Here is a 19,652-nt window from a genome sequence, read left to right as displayed (position 1 = left end):
TCTACTACTGCCTCCCTGACACCATCATGCTTCCACCATTCTACAGCCACCATCAGATAAATTTTTCTATAGATTTCGTATTTTTTCAAAATTTTTGTTTGTTTGTTTAGGATTTTTTTAGGTATTTTATTAAATTATTGATTAATTTTTTTAATAAAGTGTGTGATCAGGGTTTGTTATATTAATTTAGTGTAATTAGAAATTAAATAATGTTAAGTTAGGTAGGTGTAATTTAGGATTTGTTTTGATTTGATGGTGTTTTTTATGATTGGTAATTTTCTGAGTTAATTATTTTTTGAATATTAATTAGTATTGATTATTGTTAATTCTCTGAGTTAATTTTAGCTTATTAATTTTTTAAGTTAATTATTGATTTATTGTTGATTATTGTTAATTTTCTAAGTTTATTGTTGTCTAAGTTAATTAATTTTCTAAATTAATTTTGCTGTTGATTGTTGTTAATTTTACTAAGTTTGTTGCAATTTATAAACTTTGATTTATTTATTTAATTATAATTTGTGTGTTGATTATGTTTATAGTTTGCAATTAAAGATGTACAACCTGCTATTCTAGAAAATGTGCTTGTAGATAGTAGGTTTATGATGCAAAACCTCCAGTTAGGTTTGTAAGTTGGTCAAATTATATAAGTTTAAATAGATATACCATTTGAGAGATATACATATGTATGTTAGTGGATTACTTGGAATCTTAAATTGATATACTAATTGTATAATTAATTTTCCTTTTCAATATTTTATTGTCTAGAGAGTTTCAACTATACAATTTATCTAGCCACTATGAGGTATCTTGTTTTTCATATCGAACTTTATGTAGATTCGTCTTTTCTGGATTTAGAGTATATGTTTATAGTGCTATTTTTTTCATACACGAGTAATTATAATGTTATGGCCCGAACCAAGTTATGACTGGTGCTCAAGGGACAAGTCCCTCAACAAGCCAAACGACCAAATTTTTAGAAAAATGGACAAAATCTCCTCTATTCCTAGAACCTTACCAACATAAATATTATTTTTCTATATCAATAATAAGCATCTATTTTCAAAGACAACAACAACAACAACATATTCCAATCATATTCACAACAAAACATGTCAAAAGTCGCATTATATATATTAAGTTGATAACTAAAGTATATAGTTAAATTCATACGTTCTACATAATCAAGTTATAATTATTATCTAAACAGTTCGAGATTCAAAATAATATAACTCACACGAGAGCGCTGCCTGCAATATATGGAACATTGACATAATCTAGAGTTTTGAGCAAAGGTTCTATTACGTAAACACATAGCCATTGGAAAGAAGAAGGGCTTACCGAAATGACTAAGATCTACTGAAGGGCAGGTGGAATAGAATCTGAAATGACACTTGTATCTGAAAAATATGAAAATATAATAGAGCAAATTTTGCAACTCAGTGAGCAAACATTATATCTATAACCCACACAAGATGATATAAACTTTACCTTAAAAGTCCTATTTCTTTTTGGAGTTAAGAAATTCATATTAAGTAACTATGCTAATAATTAGACAAGTAATTAAACGGATGAATTGAAATGGGAATTCTTATTTCAGAAGTCAAATTAAATCAAATATTACACATTTAGGGTGGCTCTACCTCTAAGGGTAGCCCTTTTCTCCAATGTGCCTATACGGTATAACAGATCCAACGTGTGGCCTACATGTTAGGCTAGCAACGCCCCTGCTAGCTGAGGTATGAGTTAGATATATCTAAGTTAATGTCATAACTGCCATTAACTACGATTTTCTAGTTAGAATCTCCCAAATCAATTCAAGCCAAATCACTTATAACAAATCTCTAATACTCGTAACATATTACTAAATTTCATAATAAATACAATATATATAAGAATGCATACTAAAAATTTAATTAAAATTTAACAAAGTTTAATAAAAAAAATATTTATGCTTTATAAAATATATAAATATCTTCTCGTGTATATTTTTATAAAGTTATGAGTTTTTAAAAATAAATATCCATTCTAATAATTCAAAATTGATAGAAATCAACTAATTTCATATGCAAAAAGTCAAAATCCAAGTTAAATATCAATGGTAATACATTTAAAAATAATTACAGATATAATATTCACTCACAATTTGATTCCAAGGAATCAGAAACAACTCTGAGCGCGTCAACAAGCTACCAAATGATGTCCAATAACTCTACAATTCTAGAAATATGACAATAATGATATTTGTGAGTTACTAATATAGTCAATTAACATAATATTACTCACTTTGACAAAAGTCCCAAATTTTTTAACCTAATAACCTTAATTTTAGATTTTGCTATACCCACAAGTATAAGGATGACAAAAATTAGAAATATAGTTAATTATTGAGTCAAAGAGATATATTGAATCTTCAATAATAACCGAAACTCTAAACTTGAATGTTTCGTTCACTCATTAAGATGAACTCCATGATTTGAGATTGTGAGAAAATAAATTTTTTCTTTGGGTATAAGTGGTGTATTAAACTAGAAATAAAATAGAAAGATAAAATGAAATCTAGTATACTGTGGTTGGGTAAACATTTTGGAATAAAGTAGGCTGGAAGAGGAGAGGAAGAAAAGGTGAGGGTTTGAGTGTTTTTTTCCTTGTGAAAGAATGAGAAAAAAAGAAAAGAAAATGAGGGATAGAGACAGAGTAGAGAGAACTCGGGGTTGTAAGGAGAGAAAAAGAGATTTAAGTGGGGGTATGTGCTCCCACGTGCTCCTCTCTTCTTCATTTTTTCTTTCTTTCTTTTGATTATTACATATTATTTTTCTTTTTTATTTTCTATTTTACTATGAAGCACGAACACTTCTTTAATTTGTCGTGTTCACGTGTCAGATACATTTTAAATACGATAATTTTTGACATTTGTCCGACTCGTCTGTTTTTTGTGTCGAATCATATCTTAATAAAAAATAATTTTTTTTCGTATACGCTTAGACAACTTAAATATCATCATGTATTAGCGTGTCCACCCTTATTTTTAATATATTTTCCTGAAATGAGTTTAGAGATAGTATATATTATTAATTATTAAAACAAAAATATTTTAAATACTTTATATAATTAAAAAAATATTAAAAATAATTAAAAATTAATTTATATTTTAATATCAATAAAATACCAAAATATTATTACAAAATATATATATATATATATATATATATATATATATATATATATATATATATATATCTATCGTGTCTCCATATCTTATAAAAATTTTAAATTCGCGTGTCCGCGTATCCCTAGGGCTGGCAATATATACCCTACCCGCGGGTATCCAACCCGGACTAACCCGTTCGGATAGGGTTGTCTACCCTACCCACTGTGGGTAGGGTATGGTAAGGTAGGGTAGGGTACGGGTTTAGGGTATAGGGTATATCCTATCCTACCCTATCCTACTCACGTCCTTAATATATTATATAATATATATGTAAAACTTATATATGTAGTGAAGAAAGTGAGTCTTGTACTCAATCTTCTTCTTACAAAAACTTGAAATAATCACTAAGATAGTTGATGATCATATTATTTGTAATTTTATGTTGGATTTCTTTAAGATTTTATTGTTTTTAATTTTAATTTGAACTTAGTTTTTTATTTTCTATTTTATTAATATGTATGAAATTTGGAATGGTTGAATTTTATATTTATTTAATTTTCTTTTTTTGTTTCTGTGAGTAGGGTTGGGTAGGGTAGGGTTTAGAACTTTAGGGTGCAGATAGGGTTAGGATTTTCAACCGCGGGTAAGGTAGGATAAAGTTTTAAGAAAATTTTTAACCTTTTGGTAGGATTAGAGTAGAGTCTAAATCCTATCCTACTCTATCTATTGTCAGTCCTACGTGTCCCGTGTCTGTGCATGATAACTATTTCACGTTTGCTTTTACAAAATCTTAAAAATAGAAACATAAACCAATAATGGCCTCTCATGTTTATTATATTGATAAATTACGGCATTAGTTACCATCATGGTAGCCATTAAAGAACTTTGATACATCCTTCAACCCTTACCAACAAAGGTTCCATTGAAGCTTTCCAAGAAACCAATGATGGCACACTTACATTTGCAAATAATAATTTATATCTGTGGCGATTGCTTTGTTCTGTAACTTTGTTAACGCTTTCTTTTCTATCTTCCTTATCCATTCTTTGGTAAATCTGACTTGCCTCCCTACCTCTGCAAGGGACCTTGTCCGATGATCATGGATATTTTTTCATAAAACAGCTTAGACCTTGTTATGGTATTCATAGATATTTTTTCATATTATAAATTTATAATTTATGTAATTGATTGTGTATAACTGTAGATGGAGACTGTCATAAGTTAATAAGGGAATACATATATAGTAACATGCATGGACAACAAAATGGTGTGATGAAAAATAAAATGCATTCTTCATAGACAATACAATGATTATAAGAGAGCATAATTTATATACTTTGATTGAGGATCAAATTTTAAGAATTTATTGATGTATTGAACTCAACAAGTAATTTATATACTGGAATATAATTCAAGCATAAGTATAATCCATAACTCATACCACCAACCCAACAATATCCTTTCCCCACTGTCAAGAACAAGTTGATTTACTTGTTAGGGTAAATTATCCATGGCTCCATATATAAAATAGACATTAAACGCCCTAAGCTATGGGTTATATAAAACTCAACATCCTGATAGTTTGTAAAATATTATCCTTTTTATAAACATGTCACCTATCCTTAGAGAAGATCTACGTAATTTATTCTAGTTTTTATATTATTGTTCCTTTTCTATTGCTTTTCTAGTTCTCTCTAACTCTGCTAGCACCTAGAGTAGTGTTAGGATTTGGTTGAATTAGTCCCACATTGCTTAGGATAGCAAATGGAGTGGGTGGCCTAGGCTATAAATATGAGGCTAAGTTCTCCATTTGTTTTTGCACCAGTCAAAAACACTTTAAGCTTGTATCTGATTTTTCTTTTCCTCTGTACTCTTTGATTAGAGAGTGTTGTGAGGTGTAGTTAGATATTTGCTTTGAGAGAGTGTGGGTGTACTGGGGTGCCGGTGTTAGAGAGAAAGAAGTCTATGTGTTGTAATAATTTTTACATAGTGATATTCTCTGGTTGTCATTTGACAACGGCCGTGGTTTTTTCTCCGATAATTGGAGTTTCCACGTTAAATTCTTGTGTTGTGATTGTGTCTATTTTATTTCTCTGTCAAAGGTATTTTCTCAAGGGGGAATGGTGTTTTATTCCCAACAAGTGGTATCAGAGCTTCGGTTCGGTGGGATTTATTCTTAGTATGCTCTGTGATTGCAGCCTAGTCTGACCTTCCACATCAGAAAAGAATTTTGTCTTGTGGCTTGAGGTTGATTTTTGGTTGCTGTTGTTGTTGCTGGAAGGCAGTGTGATACTGTGAGAGTGCAGTTTGGAAAAATTCTGGCTAAGGAAAGACTTGGTATTTAAGTGTGTCTATTGTGACCCACCTCTCTTTCCTGGGGACCCTTCCTAGTGCACGGTTGAGTTATACTATTCCAGTATACGGTTGCAACAACATCAGGATATTCAAGTGCTGTGAAGCTTGAAATAGAGAAATTTGATGGAAGAATCAATTTTGGCTTGTGGCAAATACAAGTCAAGGATGTGTTGATACAATCAGGTTTGCACAAGGCGTTGAAAGAGAAGATCTCTGGTATGAAGGATGAAGAATGGGAGGAACTAGATTTGAGAGCTGCAAGTGCTATTCGCCTGTGTTTGGCTAAGAATGTTCTTGCAAATATGCAAGGAATGAAAACAGCCAAGGAACTTTGGGATAAACTCGAAGGGTTGTATCAGGCAAAGGGCATCTCAAATCGGTTGTTATTGAAGGAGCAGTTCCATAATCTACGCATGGATCACAATGTGAAAATCTCCGACCATCTTAGTGCTATCAATGGTATTGTCTCTGAATTAGAGGCAATTGGAGTGAAAATTGATGATGAAGATAAGGCACTGAGGCTCATATTGTCTCTTTCCTCTTCCTATGAGTATATCAAACCTGTTTTAATGTATGGAAAGGAAACTCTGAATTTTGAAGAAGTTGCCAGTAAGCTCATTATTGAAGAAAGAAGAATGAAAAATGAGGGTAGCACTTCATCAGATTTGGCGCTTGTAGCTAGAAGTGACAATTATGGAAAAGAAAATCGTGGAAGGAGTGTAACATGCTGGAAATATGGAAAGCCTAGGCATGTAAAGAGAAATTGTCCAGGTAATGTAGTTTCAGAAAAAGGCTCTCAATCTGATACTTGCAATATTGCTCTCTCTATGAGAGAAGATGATGTTCTCTAGAAGATAAGAAGTATCCTCATGGTATTGCCGCACTGCCATGGATAAGGATAAGTTGTGGCAAGCAGGTCCACAATTGCACACGGGCATTAGTTGGCGTTGAGATGCAAGGTGTGTGGCGGAGTTAGGTCGATGGCTGAAGAACTTCCAGGAAAAGCCAATTTGGAAGTTGCACCATGAATTTTCAGCAATGTTTCGATCTGTACCAAGGCGAAATGCTTGGAGTGGTCTAATTTCAAGTGAGTATACTTTCATGGTGGAGTATGATAGTTCTCTGAACTATGATTGTCGGTATAGACAATGGCAGCAAAGAATTGTCGGTGTTGACTATGGAAGCTGTAGATGTGTGACTATTTCAATCAAGGTGGAGATTGTTAGGATTTGGTTGAATTAGTCCCACATTGCTTAGGATAGCAAATGGAGTGGGTGGCCTAGGCTATAAATATGAGGCTAAGTTCTCCATTTGTTTTTGCACCAGTCAGAAACACTTTAAGCTTGTATCTGATTTTTCTTTTCCTCTGTACTCTTTGATTAGAGAGTGTTGTGAGGTGTAGTTAGATATTTGCTTTGAGAGAGTGTGGGTGTACTGGGGTGTCGGTGTTAGAGAGAAAGAAGTCTATGTGTTGTAATAATTTTCACATAGTGATATTCTCTGGTTGTCATTTGACAACGGCCGTGGTTTTTTCTCCGGTAATTGGAGTTTCCACATTAAATTCTTGTGTTGTGATTGTGTCTATTTTATTTCTCTGTCAAAGGTGTTTTCTCAAGGGGGAATGGTGTCTTATTCCCAACAAGTAGAAAGGAAATTTTAACGTCTATATAATTTGAAATTTGGCAGAGAATCACTCCATTTTCTTGACAACAGACAAACCTTTACAGCTTTTGACATTTCTGTCTCCCCTTCTAGCTACCATTAGTTTTCTATTTGTAGTAATTGATGCTCTTTTTAGAAGCGAATTTGAGAAACATAATCGATCTTCCTTATTAGCTTTTGAGTCCGATGAGTGAGAGGAACCTTCCTTAGCAACACTTGCTTTTTTTGTTCTCGTTTTCTTTTCCATTTTCTTGCTAGAGTGCACAACAACTTTACCAATGTAGTCATTTACTTTGTGGCTTTTCTTATGCTCTTCAACTCTTCCATGCTGTCGTCCAGGGTAGTCAAGTACATACGACGATTCAAGAGATCTCGAAAGACATCTGTTAAAGAACTCAAGAACTCCAAGCTTTTCTCGGAACTCAAGAAATTTTTCTTCTTGGCTTCACACTAGGCCATCGGTACTTTCCCTCAAGAACCTAGTCCTGGGCTAAGACCGGCTCCACCTTTCTCGCAATGGCAGCAGCTTAGAGAAGGCTCTGATACGTCCACCTCGCTTGGGTGGCTAGGTCTTCTTCTCGGAAGAAGTTCTCCGTGCCTGACAACAATTGAGAATCGATGAAGAAGCCTGCATCAAAATTTTTCTCTATCACAGTGAGGATATGCCCTGGGCTAGAATTGGATTTCCTTTTCTTGGAGTTAGGGACTACGACCACCTCTTCCTCCTCAACCCGAGCACCCGAAGAATGCTCCGCCATCACTAATTTGCCATGGTCAACCCCGTTGACAGCACTGTGCCCAAGGACGGGGCTGGATTGAGGCTGAGATTCAACCTCCGGTTCGTCGAGTTGGGGGATCTTGGCCTGAGGGCTGGGGGAATCGGAGCCGTCATCATCCCCCTCAGGGGAAGAAGTGAGCCATCAAATGACTTAGGAAGGTGTTTCCAGCAGCCATTCCAACTACAGATAAAAAATAAAACCAAGTTATGAAGTCGCTAATTAAACAGTGATACGAAAAACCAGGAAAACGGGAGAATGACAATAGAAAGAATGTGTTTATCTACACAATCTTGATCGGTTTTTCAGTCACCCATTAAGAGATGAGGATTAAGGGGGTTAGAGCTAAATATCGCCAGTAGGACATCGGCAATCTACTGATTCTGCCGATTTATGCCCTCATAAATCACCTTAATCATGTAATTGGAGCCGGCGCCAAAACTCTAATAGGTCAAAATGTACCTTTCTCCTTCAAGTGTGAGATAGAAGGGGTGGCGACTTCGAGCTAGTCTCACCTTGACGAAGGTTTTTTTTAAATCGTGAAAGGAGTCTTTAAAGAGGCCGAATATCCTTCAATTTTGCATGGCCTGGAAGGAGAAGTAACCTTTTTTGTGTTTACCCTCTCGAGAGGGATTTGTGAGAAAAAAGAAGAAGAGAAAAATCTCTACAGTGGCCGGAAGTTCTAAGTATTCGCAAACCATCTCGAAGCAACGGTTGGTGGCCCAACTGTTCGAGTAGAGTTGCGAAGGGGCGACATCGCACCTATTCAAAAGGGATATAATAAAGGAGGAGAAGGAGATCCGGACACCCAAGGTAGTAAACATGGGCTTGTACACCCACATCCAGTCAGGAACGCGGGGAGCGTCAAGGTTAAGTTGACAAACGCATTCTCGGGGACCCGAGACCAAGATTCAAAGTTTGCCTCCTCGGACCTCCTCCACATAGTACCCCCGAATCGTGAAGCTCCTGCAGGTCCTCTGCGGTTATCCGGTTACCCTAGAGGAGGTACTTGTGACATCGGTCGTGCACCATGTATAACGGTTCACAGGAGGTCGCATTGCCATACGTACAGTGGGAGCACCACTTAGATTAAATCGTGAGGTCGGAGGTAGGTCCTAGGTCAAAACTAAATTATCCTACACTAAACCATTCTAGCCTAAATCATGAAAAACACACCTATGGTACCCCCTATAGGCTATCTAACAAAACCAACCAGTTTAATCCAAAAGGTAACAACAACAAGAAAACTAGCATGACAATGGCAGAAGTAAAGCAAAATAATGCAAACAAGTAAACACTTACTAGCAAAAATGAATGAAGATGGTTGCAAGAAGCAGAGAATGGCGATTGTAGGTGCAGAGAAGAATCTACGAGAAAGAACACAGAGGATAATGGCACAAACAAGACGAACGGAGGTGACAGTTATGGAAAATGAATAAGTAATAAGCGGTTGCAAAAGCAAAGAAGACAGGGAGAAAATGAGGGAGTGGCAAGAAATGAAGGTGGTAATTGTTGCTAAGAGAAAAGAAGCGCAAATAGTTAGGAGTGTAATGGACTTTTTTGTAATCTTTCAAATTACTTAAAGTGCATTTAATGCCTCTTGCACGAGAAAGGCATCTGAAGGGGGAACCCCTGCCGACGAAGACGCATTGGACTGAGATCACCCCCTGTGAGGACAGGAGCAAGACGAATGCGCCAGTCGTGAACCTCACGACTTGCGTATTGGAGGCACTGTTTTGGCTCAACCCAACAGCTGAAGGTCCACCGAGCGAACCCGCTCCTCATCCATACGGTGTGACGCGCTGCACGTACTCTGATCTTCTCAACGGATCTTGCTATTTGGCGAAAGCTTTTAAAGAGTTGGGCCTTGACACGAGGAGGGCCCACCCGAAAAGATAGGAATAAAGGAGAGGAACCTACCTCTCTCCTAAAGTATGTCACTACAACCCTAATTAACCGCTTTATCGTACGAATTCTTACTTTGATATCGGAGTGTCCTTACAGGTGGCCCCACCCGCCGACTAGCCAATGACATACTATAGCTTGATTCCTCACCTCAACTCCTGCATTCAGGTCCTAATCTTCACTTTTAACAATTTCTCCTCCACTGGTTCAACGAACTATCGAACACAAGTCTAATCTTATTCAGACAAATAAAATTGTCGTAGCTAAAAAATTGGATTTGGATTTAAAAAATTGGTCGAAAATTAGTGAATTGAACGAATCAAAACCTTGTTTTATGTTTAAAAAAAAAAGGAAGAACAAAAGGAAAAAAATATCAAATAACAAAAGTAGAAGATTGTTTTATGTTAAACAAACAAAATGAAAAAAAATCTCAAATAACCAAACGTTACCTTTAAAGAGGATTTTTATTTCTTAAAAAATGGAAGAATCCAGAGGAGAAAAAGAAATGGTTAAAAACATGAGAAATAATTTGAATCATACCTAAAACCTTTTTTTAACATCATAATAATGAACTTGGAAAGCTTATCAAGTGTTTAGAGTTTAGATTTGTAAGAGCGGATAGACATTAGTTATTGATTATATAAAAGTTAACTTTTAATTTAAAAAAAATATAAATATAAAAAATAAAAGATAAAATTTCAAAAGCAATCACACAGTAATATATGCCAATTTGGCTTATATTTGTCTACATTTAGTGTCAATAACTATTAAAATTGTTACTATATCAAACCGTGTTATAAAATATTTAAAATATTTTTTTCAAACTCCCTAAACTCAAACTCTCTAAACTCAGATATATTGATATAAGATATTTTAATATTCGTTTCATAAGTTTTCTTAAGTTAAATTTTTCTCTCAAATCACATATATAAAAAAAAAAAAAACTTTTGATATTTTTCTCTCAAAAAAATGAATATATCTATCTTTTGCAAATAAAAAAAGAAATCATAACGGCGACAATCAACTTTTTCTTATTTCATAGGGTATCTGTATATAATTTTACAGCCATTTTGAGGGATTATTCATGGCATACACTTTCCTCTTACGGCCATTTTGGGGATTATTCATGGCATACACTCTCCCCTTAGGTGTTGTATCTCTATATCCAAAACCACACTCATTAGATAACAGTACATTCATATAGATTGAAAAAGTTGAGAAAAGGGAGGAGGGTAAAACTTAGCCTGAAACTAAGTATTACTTTTGCATGGATTAAAAGAACATTCAAATAAAAGAGTATATACTCAAATAGGTTCTTAAAAAAATTTTCGTCCTCAAAAAGATTTTATTACTTTTAGATTTCTGAACTTAAAAAAAAGTAAGACATATAAATTCTTACGTTATTCAGACATATTTTTTCTTAAACAAATAAGTTCTTAAAATGTGACGAAAGTATTTATTATATATTTTACTTTTATAAAGTTTAAGAATCTTAATGTAATAAAAAATTTTTGGGAACGAAAATATCGACCTATTTATGTATATACTCAAAATAAAAAGAGGAAGCAGCAAGAAGTATTATTGCTGTGGTTTGAATGGCTGGTATTTCTTGAGATCTTGAGCAAGGCCTTGGATGGAACCAACAGCGGAGATAATAGAAACAATCAAGCAAACCCAACTCAGGATCTTGAGCCAAACCCAAGTGAAGGAAAACCTCTCCATCTTTGACTGCTTAATGTACATCTCAATTGGAAAGTAAACGGTTAATGGCCAGAAAGAGAGTGATCCAATGAGGCCCAAGAAGTCATTGAAGAATGGGAACATCATAGCTACCACTGCTGTGATTATGACGTAGGTTGTTCTCCATACAACTCTGAACAAGTTCACGTTTAAGCTTCCCAAAACGGGAACGTTCAAAGAATGCTCTGTGTTTATGATTTTGCTTTCTGGCCATCTTGATTTGCTTGAGTTCTCTACGAATCCGAATATGGGTTGCACGAACACCTGCCCATGCAAAATAATCATTATCATGGATACAACGCTCTATAAGTCACTTTTAAAAATGTGGCTAAAAGCATTAATTTATGGTCGAAATTCAGGTATAGTCGACTTCAGGTGAAGTTGATAGTTGAGAGCCGTTAGATGAAAATTTAGTCAAATCAATCAAATTATTTAACCACTCTCAGTTATCAATTTCACGTGAAGCCGACTACACCTGAGTTTTCACATTAATTTATATAAAACATGTTAATCTTTTTAAACGATTTCTTTTTTATAAGTCACGATTTTAAATTGCTGTGAGTAAACAAATATTTGGGTTTAACTAATATATATTCTAAGAATACATGATAAACTTATTATTAGTAAAAAAATTTAAATATTTTTATTTAATGAATATAAAATAAATGCATTAAAAATTTAAATTTTTTATATTTTTAACAAAAACTTTTTTTATTTGTAAAATTAACATGTATCTTTAGAGTACAATATAGATAAATCCTAAATATTTTTATGAAAAAATATTTTTGATATTTTTATCAAAATAAGTGCCAAACTATCAATAATTAAATACCATGTATGGAAAAATTTATATGTAGTTATTTGTATATAAAATTAATAATTAAAAATCGTTAAATAATAATTTAGTCAAATATATTAAATTAGTTAATAATATTTACGTATTAACTTTGCATAAAAATAAATAAAAGTAAATATTTTTCTAAATTAATAATAAGTATATAGATACAAAAGAAGATATATACACTACCTAATTTATAATTTTATATATCTCTTTATCTTTGGTATTAAAAGTGGTCAATGAAGAATGACTATATTTTCATCTTATTAAAAATTATAAATATAATAATAAAAATAATTATTTTTAACATTATATAATTAAGTAAGTATAGCATGATTTTGATTTGTTAAATTACCTGGTATGCCCCAATTAGATGAATAGCTATGCAGATATTGGCAAAGTCAATTAGCCAAAAGGGCTCATAGAAACCGAAGCCAGTGAGGAAATTTCCTGGAGCATCATTTCCAAATGCTGCATAACCTAAGGTCCCACATAGCACATAGAATAGTGTTGTTGTTAAAATGCCAATCAAACTTGCTCTCTTCATTACTCTGTTCTCCGGAGGACTTGATTTCAGGGTATCCTGCAACAGTAATTAATTAAATTGATCATTGTTAGAACTTGGTTAGTTTGTGTTTTTATTTTTAGTATTTTTAATTTTTAAAATTGCATAAAATAAAAATTGAGGAATAAAAATAAAAAACAAAATTTTATTGTTTTTGTAAAATAAAAAAAAAATTAAAAGTACTGAAAATAAAATTAAAAGACATTTTCTCAAATCAAATAAATCATTAGATTCGTCTTCTTTTGGAGGCTCTCCACCGTAATAAGTATGTAACTATTGATGAATAAAATGTTTGAATTCAACAAATAAATTGATCTTTTAAAATTATTATTTTTTCTAAATTTTAAATTCTAAATTATAAGATTAAAAAATAGTTTTATAATAAAAAATTAACTAATGTTAATTTATTAAAAATTAGTTCTTTATATAATTTTCGTTTACTGTCAAATCACTATAAATGAGTTATTCCGCTACCATTAATAAACAATGCGGCATTTTATTCTTAAAAGTGTGACTTTTGAAGAAAATGCTACACTTTCTACGGAAAGGCCACGCTTCAGCATCGTGGCTTATAATAAATTCTTGGTCTATATGGTCTATTAGTTATAGAGAATGGAACCTAATTCTCTGAAAATTTTTTTTTGTCACTCTCACATTTATTTTTTTCTTACACAATTTTATAAAACTAATTTTAAAATGATGATTTATAGAGAATGGAACCTAATTCTCTCAAATTATATTTCTTTTTCAAATTTTTTAACACTGAACTATAATTTTTTTTTATGTTTATTTGTTAAATAAAAACCAAAAAACAACTAAAGAAACACGTTAATCGCTAGTAAATAATTATGAGAAATATTAGAAGACTATTAAAATTTATTATTTTTTATTACTAATAAATTATTAATATTTAAAAATGTAAAATAAAATATATTATTAAATTATTAAATTTAAAAATTAGATTTATAATTAAAAATAATGGTTAAAATAATAAATTTTAATGATTTTTTTAGCATTTTTTTAATTATAATAAGGATCACTGTGTTGGGACAAAATTTGCCTTTGGCATCTTTCCTATAGATAACTATTATCTTTCCAGTACCCAAGGAAAATAAACTAGAGATAGATAAAAGAGTGAAGATTACAAAGAATCCTAGGTTTTGATCTGATAAGAATATATACCAATTGTCTTTATTTGATTTTGATGGATGAGAACTGGAGAAGTTCATCATCACTTCATCATCACTACTTCGATAAGGTTCATTTAACTCTAGCCTCATTATAATCAACGAAAGTATATATATATATATATATATATATATGGACATTATATTTAATAACAATCATGCAAAATACATATTAAAATTAATTACTAATATAAAATATATATCTAAATAAAATAAATTATACATATATTTATACTTAATATTTTTGTTTAACAAAATATATATCTCAATACCAACAAAGCAATTATTTGTCCTCTACATGATCAGTTCAAATGTTCCAACAACTCTAACACAAAAATATAGAAATGTCGTTTTCCTACTCATTTAGGTGGATAAATTCTTTATTATTAGAAACGTCTAAGATTCTACGTTATCTCTATATACTCCTTGCAATAGGATCATAAGACTTGTTTTAGTGGATTTATTTTAAGTTAAAAAATTAAAATAATGTTATATTATATATAATGAATATTATTGTCTTATTTTAAAAATAAATTAGACCAAATTTTTGACCGGGTGGACAACGTGGGGTCAATGGACAACATTAGTTCACACTTCACACTTCTCATGAAATAATCATGCAGGAGAAAACGGAATCTATAGACTATAATAATATTAAAAGAAAAAGAAAATATAAAATATAATAATATTACAACAAAAGAACAGTGGTCAAAATCAGTAGTTAGTTGCTTGTTGAATCCAATTTTAATTAACTAGGTCATCATGCATTTAATTTCAATCAATGTTGTCTTAACTAATAATATTATTTGTCCTTTGTTTAAGTTCTAGCATGCATCACGTTACGTTGAATTAGATTCTCCTGAAGAAAAACTTGGGCCCATTTTTAATTTCTCACCTTTGTCACAATATTGAATTACAAAATACTATAAAAAAATATTGAATTACATAATCTCATTATCACTAGCAGTGTAGCGCTATGTGTAGTATTCGGGTATAGCTTTTTCCATAAATACACGTAACGTAAGGTTTCCAACTATCCAACACGCTTTAATACAATACAGATAATATAAATCTATACATTAACAAGCATACGATCGAATAAAAAATCAATTAATAATTAATCAATGAAAATTTGCATATTCAAAAGATTTATAAATTATATATCTAAACTTCATGTTAACTACTAATTAATTATTGAATGATTTTATTATTGTTTTTCCAAATTTATCCAATAATAACAAATATATATGACCTTCATGGACAATTTTCCAATATATTTTCACTTTATTTTAATATTAACATATTATTAAAGTGATCTAATAATAATAATAATAATAATAATAATAATAATAATAATAATAATAAATAATTTAATTTTTATACAGGTTAATGTACATATATAATAAATTGTGTATTGCAGTGTGATATTAGTAAAAATAATTAATTTTCAAAAATGACTTAAAAAAAATTAAACTAATAAATCTAATTGAATGGTCTAAAAATGTTATCAGTGAATTAAAATTAAACTCATAAATAAATAAATAAATAAAAGAAATAAATATTGTTGCTTGCCTGTATCTCAATAAGCACATTGGAAAAAGCATAAGCGAAGGCAATGTCACCGATAGCCTGAAACATCCTCCAAACCTTCTCTGTTGCTGTAACATCCACCCCAACTTCCACCCCTGTTAGCGATGTCCGTACATGATTACTACCACCTGAAACACATTCCAAAATTACATTCATCCAAATACATATTTAATGATTTTTTTTATAAGATCATGAAATTACTTCTTTCAAAATTTACACTAATAAAAAAAATACATAAATAATTATATTTTTAATATGTCTATGTAAAAATAAAAGTCTTTTTCAGTTTATTTGATTTTTTTAAAATTTGTGTATGCTAAATTTTTTTTTTTTTTGGGATCTAACAAGGATCCAACGTTAGGGTAATATTTGTTTTTCAAGACTAAAACTGAAATTAGGAGCTTATTATAACTTAGTATTGTGTTTGGTAATTAAAAACTGGAAACAAAATTTCAGTTCTTTAATTTCAATACTTTTAAAAAGTAGAGATAGAAGAGACTATAATTTTTGAAATTAGAAATTAAAATTTTAATAGCATTTCTTTAAAAAAATACTCTCATTTAACATTTTAAATCTATATCTCAATTTTTATATTTATTTTAAACCGAACATAATACTTAAACATAATTCAGTCTAATATATTTTATAGTAAACATAATAGAGAGACTTAATTTAGTTTCAATCTCCTAATATTTGTCTTTCAACCTCAGTCTCTATTCCAAACACAATCTAAACGTTTCAATAAGAAAATTACTTTTTTTTTCAAAAAATTAAGCCGATAAGAAAAACATATTAATTATATCTCTAATATAATAACAAAAGAAAAGTACAATATTATTATGCTTGCCTGCGACTTTGGCTATAGAGAGGCCGAGGCCGATTGAAGAATAAGCGAAGGACATAACTGCTGCAACGATGGAGAGCCATGAGAGCTTATGGAAGTTCGGTATTTGGCTAAGAACAATTTGTATGCACGCAAAAATTATCATAAAAGGGTTGTTTGATATGTAGCACTTGTCTTCATGTCCATGTTTGTGAAAGCAATTCGATCTTTTTACCGCCCTGAAATAATAATGTATGACGTCACATGATACGCATGTAAAGTATATAATTTAAGCGCTTAATTTCTTCTTTAAATTAATAATAAAGTCAGAAAGTTGTTGATGAAACTTACACCATACTAATTGATGCAGTTATAGTGTAGCCAATGGTTACGCCTACAAGGTTTATGTATTGAGCCAATCCACATAACTGAAATTTCCTTCCTCCTGTGAAGGATACACATAATTTAACAAATTAAAGATGCATCACTAGCTAGTAGTTAGGATTTTGATTGTTCAACAGATTAAGAAGAGAGAAATATTAATTGATTGTTGGATTAAAAAAATTTGTTTTCATTTTTTCTACTAAATAATAAAGTAAAGTGATTAAAGCATTTTCTGAAAAGATGAATATTTTTATCAAAATAAAATAATATTTCATATATTCGAGAAAAAGTTCTAAAACTTCTCAACTATACTCAAAAGAGCTGCTTTGTTGAATACCTCCAACAACAAAAAAAAACTTTGATCACAACAAAATAATATATTTCATGAATAATTTTATTTGGATTCTTTCTTTAGTAATTTGTTTGTAATCTTCATTCGCTCCTAAGAAAAATATTTAAGCAGAAGCAAGTACTATTTAAATTTAAAAAAGTACTAGAAAGTTAATTTTTTCCGATCAACATAAGTCAATTTTTTTAAATTTGTTTTTTTTTTATTTTAAATTCTCTAAAAAAATAAAAATGTATTAAATTTTAAAAAATTAATTAATATTGACTAATTAAAAATAAAAAATATTATCAGAATTTATTATTTTTTATTATTAATATTTAAAAAATATGAGTTAAAGTATGTTATTAGATTACTAAATTAAAAGAACTAAGTTAATAGCCAAAGATGATAGTAAAAAATAATAAATTTTAACAATATTCCAGCATTTTTTAATTAAAAGTTAACTTTTTTATACTTTCTCTTAAATTAAAAATTTTAAATTATTAATAATATTTAACTTTAACAGGATGACTGGAAAGACTTTTAGTAAAAGAAATAATACTTTTTACATTTAATAATATATATTATGTATCATGTGTTTCTTTTATATTTTTCCCTTGTGGTGGTTGTTAGTTGATACCTAAGGAAGCTTTGACAACATGAGAGTAAGTGTAGTTGCGTTTGCCATGAACAGGGTCTGGGGTGCGATAGCAATCAGCAAGAAGAGTGGAAGTAAAATATGTTATGAAAGAAAACGCAAACAGCACCGCCGGACCGGCTATCCAACCCATCTGCGCTATCGCCCATGCAAGCGACAGAACTCCAGATCCAATCACTGCTGTTATTATGTGCGCGCTCGCCGTTATCCATGTCCCTGAAATTAAATAGAAATTATAGAAATTGAATCGTTTCAAAGGATAATTAAAAAACGAAACTGAATAATATTATGAAATTAGTTCTTCTAAAAATTTAAATTAATAAAAAAATACATTTAAAAGGGCAGAGTCTCATGCAACAAAAGGGATAATGACCCTAAACTTTAATGTTTCTTTTATAAATGGTATACAAATTTTAGTTTAACCTCTTTTAAAAACATTAATTTTATTCTCTTTCTATTATAAAATTAATTTTTGACACCTCCCTAAAATTTAACTTAGCTCGGCCATGTCTTCTCTAGCAATAGTATCTCTTTTTGAGTTTGTTAGAATTTTTTTTATAGGCCTTCTTTTTTATTTTGTTTGCATTTTGTTGGATTCAATCAGAATTGAATTCTAAATTTTTTTATCAAAAAAGTTTTAATATCATGTTATAAAAAACTTATTTTTAATAATTCAATCTATTTTAGTATATATGAACCATTCTACCGCTTTGAAATCTAGTACATGTATATGCTCTAATTCTTGTATGTCAAATTATTGCAAAGGTTATGTAAGATTAATTGATAATCCATAAATACCTACCTGATCTTTTAATTCGTCCGTCGTCATCAAAGTTTTTGCCTGCATCTCCAAAAGCTTCCGGTGTTTCTATATACATGCTGTTCTTCTCAGATGCAGTTGCCATCTTCAATTCCTTTCCTCTCTCTTGTTTCTTAGTATCGCAATGGAAAAGATGAGGGGCAGAAAGAACTCTATTTTGTATTTGTTGGTGTTTGGTATATGGAGGAACAGATATATTCTGAAAATATAGTGTAAAAATGAGAAAAGGAAAACTATGATAGTTTGAGAAGTAGAAAAGAGAGTCACTTCTTAAATAGAGAAAAATGAGAGAATAAGAGAATATACAGTCAAAGTGGGCGGAAAATGATGCGTCGCTTGGGCGGCACATGTAATTCAGAATTTACTGAAAAAGTTTTTTTACACAATCCAAACATTTATTATCAAATTGCATGTGATTAATTTTTCATTAGATTATAAATGGCTAATATTCAATAGTTGCGAAGTATGGAAACTAAGGGTAAGATTGGGTAAATAATTTAATTAAATTCTTTTGAAAAAAAATTAAAATATAAGGATTTATATTAAAAATAATTTATAAATAAATTATTTTGTGTTTAAAAAATTATTATAGAAGTATTTATTTTAAAGTTGTGTAATAAATAGAAATGATAAAATAATTTTTGAGAATGAGAGAATAAAGTCAAATTTTTTAATTTTTTTCAAAAGCTCTTAGATAATTTTTGAAAAGTTAAAACATATCTTAAAAATGGTACCAAACACCATTATATAATTTTTTGTAACTCAAAGCTCAAAAAAATTTTTTTTGAAACTTTTCAAACTTACCCCTAATATAAATACAAAATACAAATTTACACTCTATTAATTAATTTAGGTTTAAATTTTCGTCTTGTA

General features: G+C 30.6%; 1 protein-coding gene across 2 annotated transcripts; it reads right to left on the bottom strand.

Moving 5' to 3' along the window:
- Window positions 1-10,854: 10,854 nt before the first annotated feature.
- Window positions 10,855-19,068, bottom strand: LOC107605206 (amino acid permease 6). 2 transcript variants are annotated; one of them, XM_088491392.1, is made up of 7 exons: window positions 18,762-19,068; window positions 17,942-18,175; window positions 16,941-17,034; window positions 16,614-16,828; window positions 15,749-15,894; window positions 12,780-13,007; window positions 10,855-11,850 (listed from the first exon to the last, which is right to left on the bottom strand). In XM_088491392.1, the coding sequence occupies exons 1-7, from the start codon at window positions 18,862-18,864 to the stop codon at window positions 11,425-11,427; spliced, it is 1,446 nt and encodes a 481-aa protein (XP_088347518.1). In that variant the 5' UTR covers window positions 18,865-19,068; the 3' UTR covers window positions 10,855-11,424. The 2 variants fall into 2 exon arrangements, with proteins under 2 accessions (XP_088347518.1, XP_088347517.1); XM_088491391.1 differs by having other exon boundaries at window positions 15,749-15,887; window positions 16,610-16,828; window positions 18,762-19,067.
- Between the last annotated feature and the right edge of the window lie 584 nt (window positions 19,069-19,652).

This window comes from Arachis ipaensis, chromosome B6 (assembly GCF_059453495.1).
Source record: "Arachis ipaensis isolate K30076 ecotype BB chromosome B6, ASM5945349v1, whole genome shotgun sequence".
Lineage (NCBI taxonomy): Eukaryota > Viridiplantae > Streptophyta > Magnoliopsida > Fabales > Fabaceae > Arachis > Arachis ipaensis.
The sequence above is the reverse complement of the archived record's forward strand: the minus strand, read 5'-3'. Positions and strand labels throughout refer to the sequence as shown.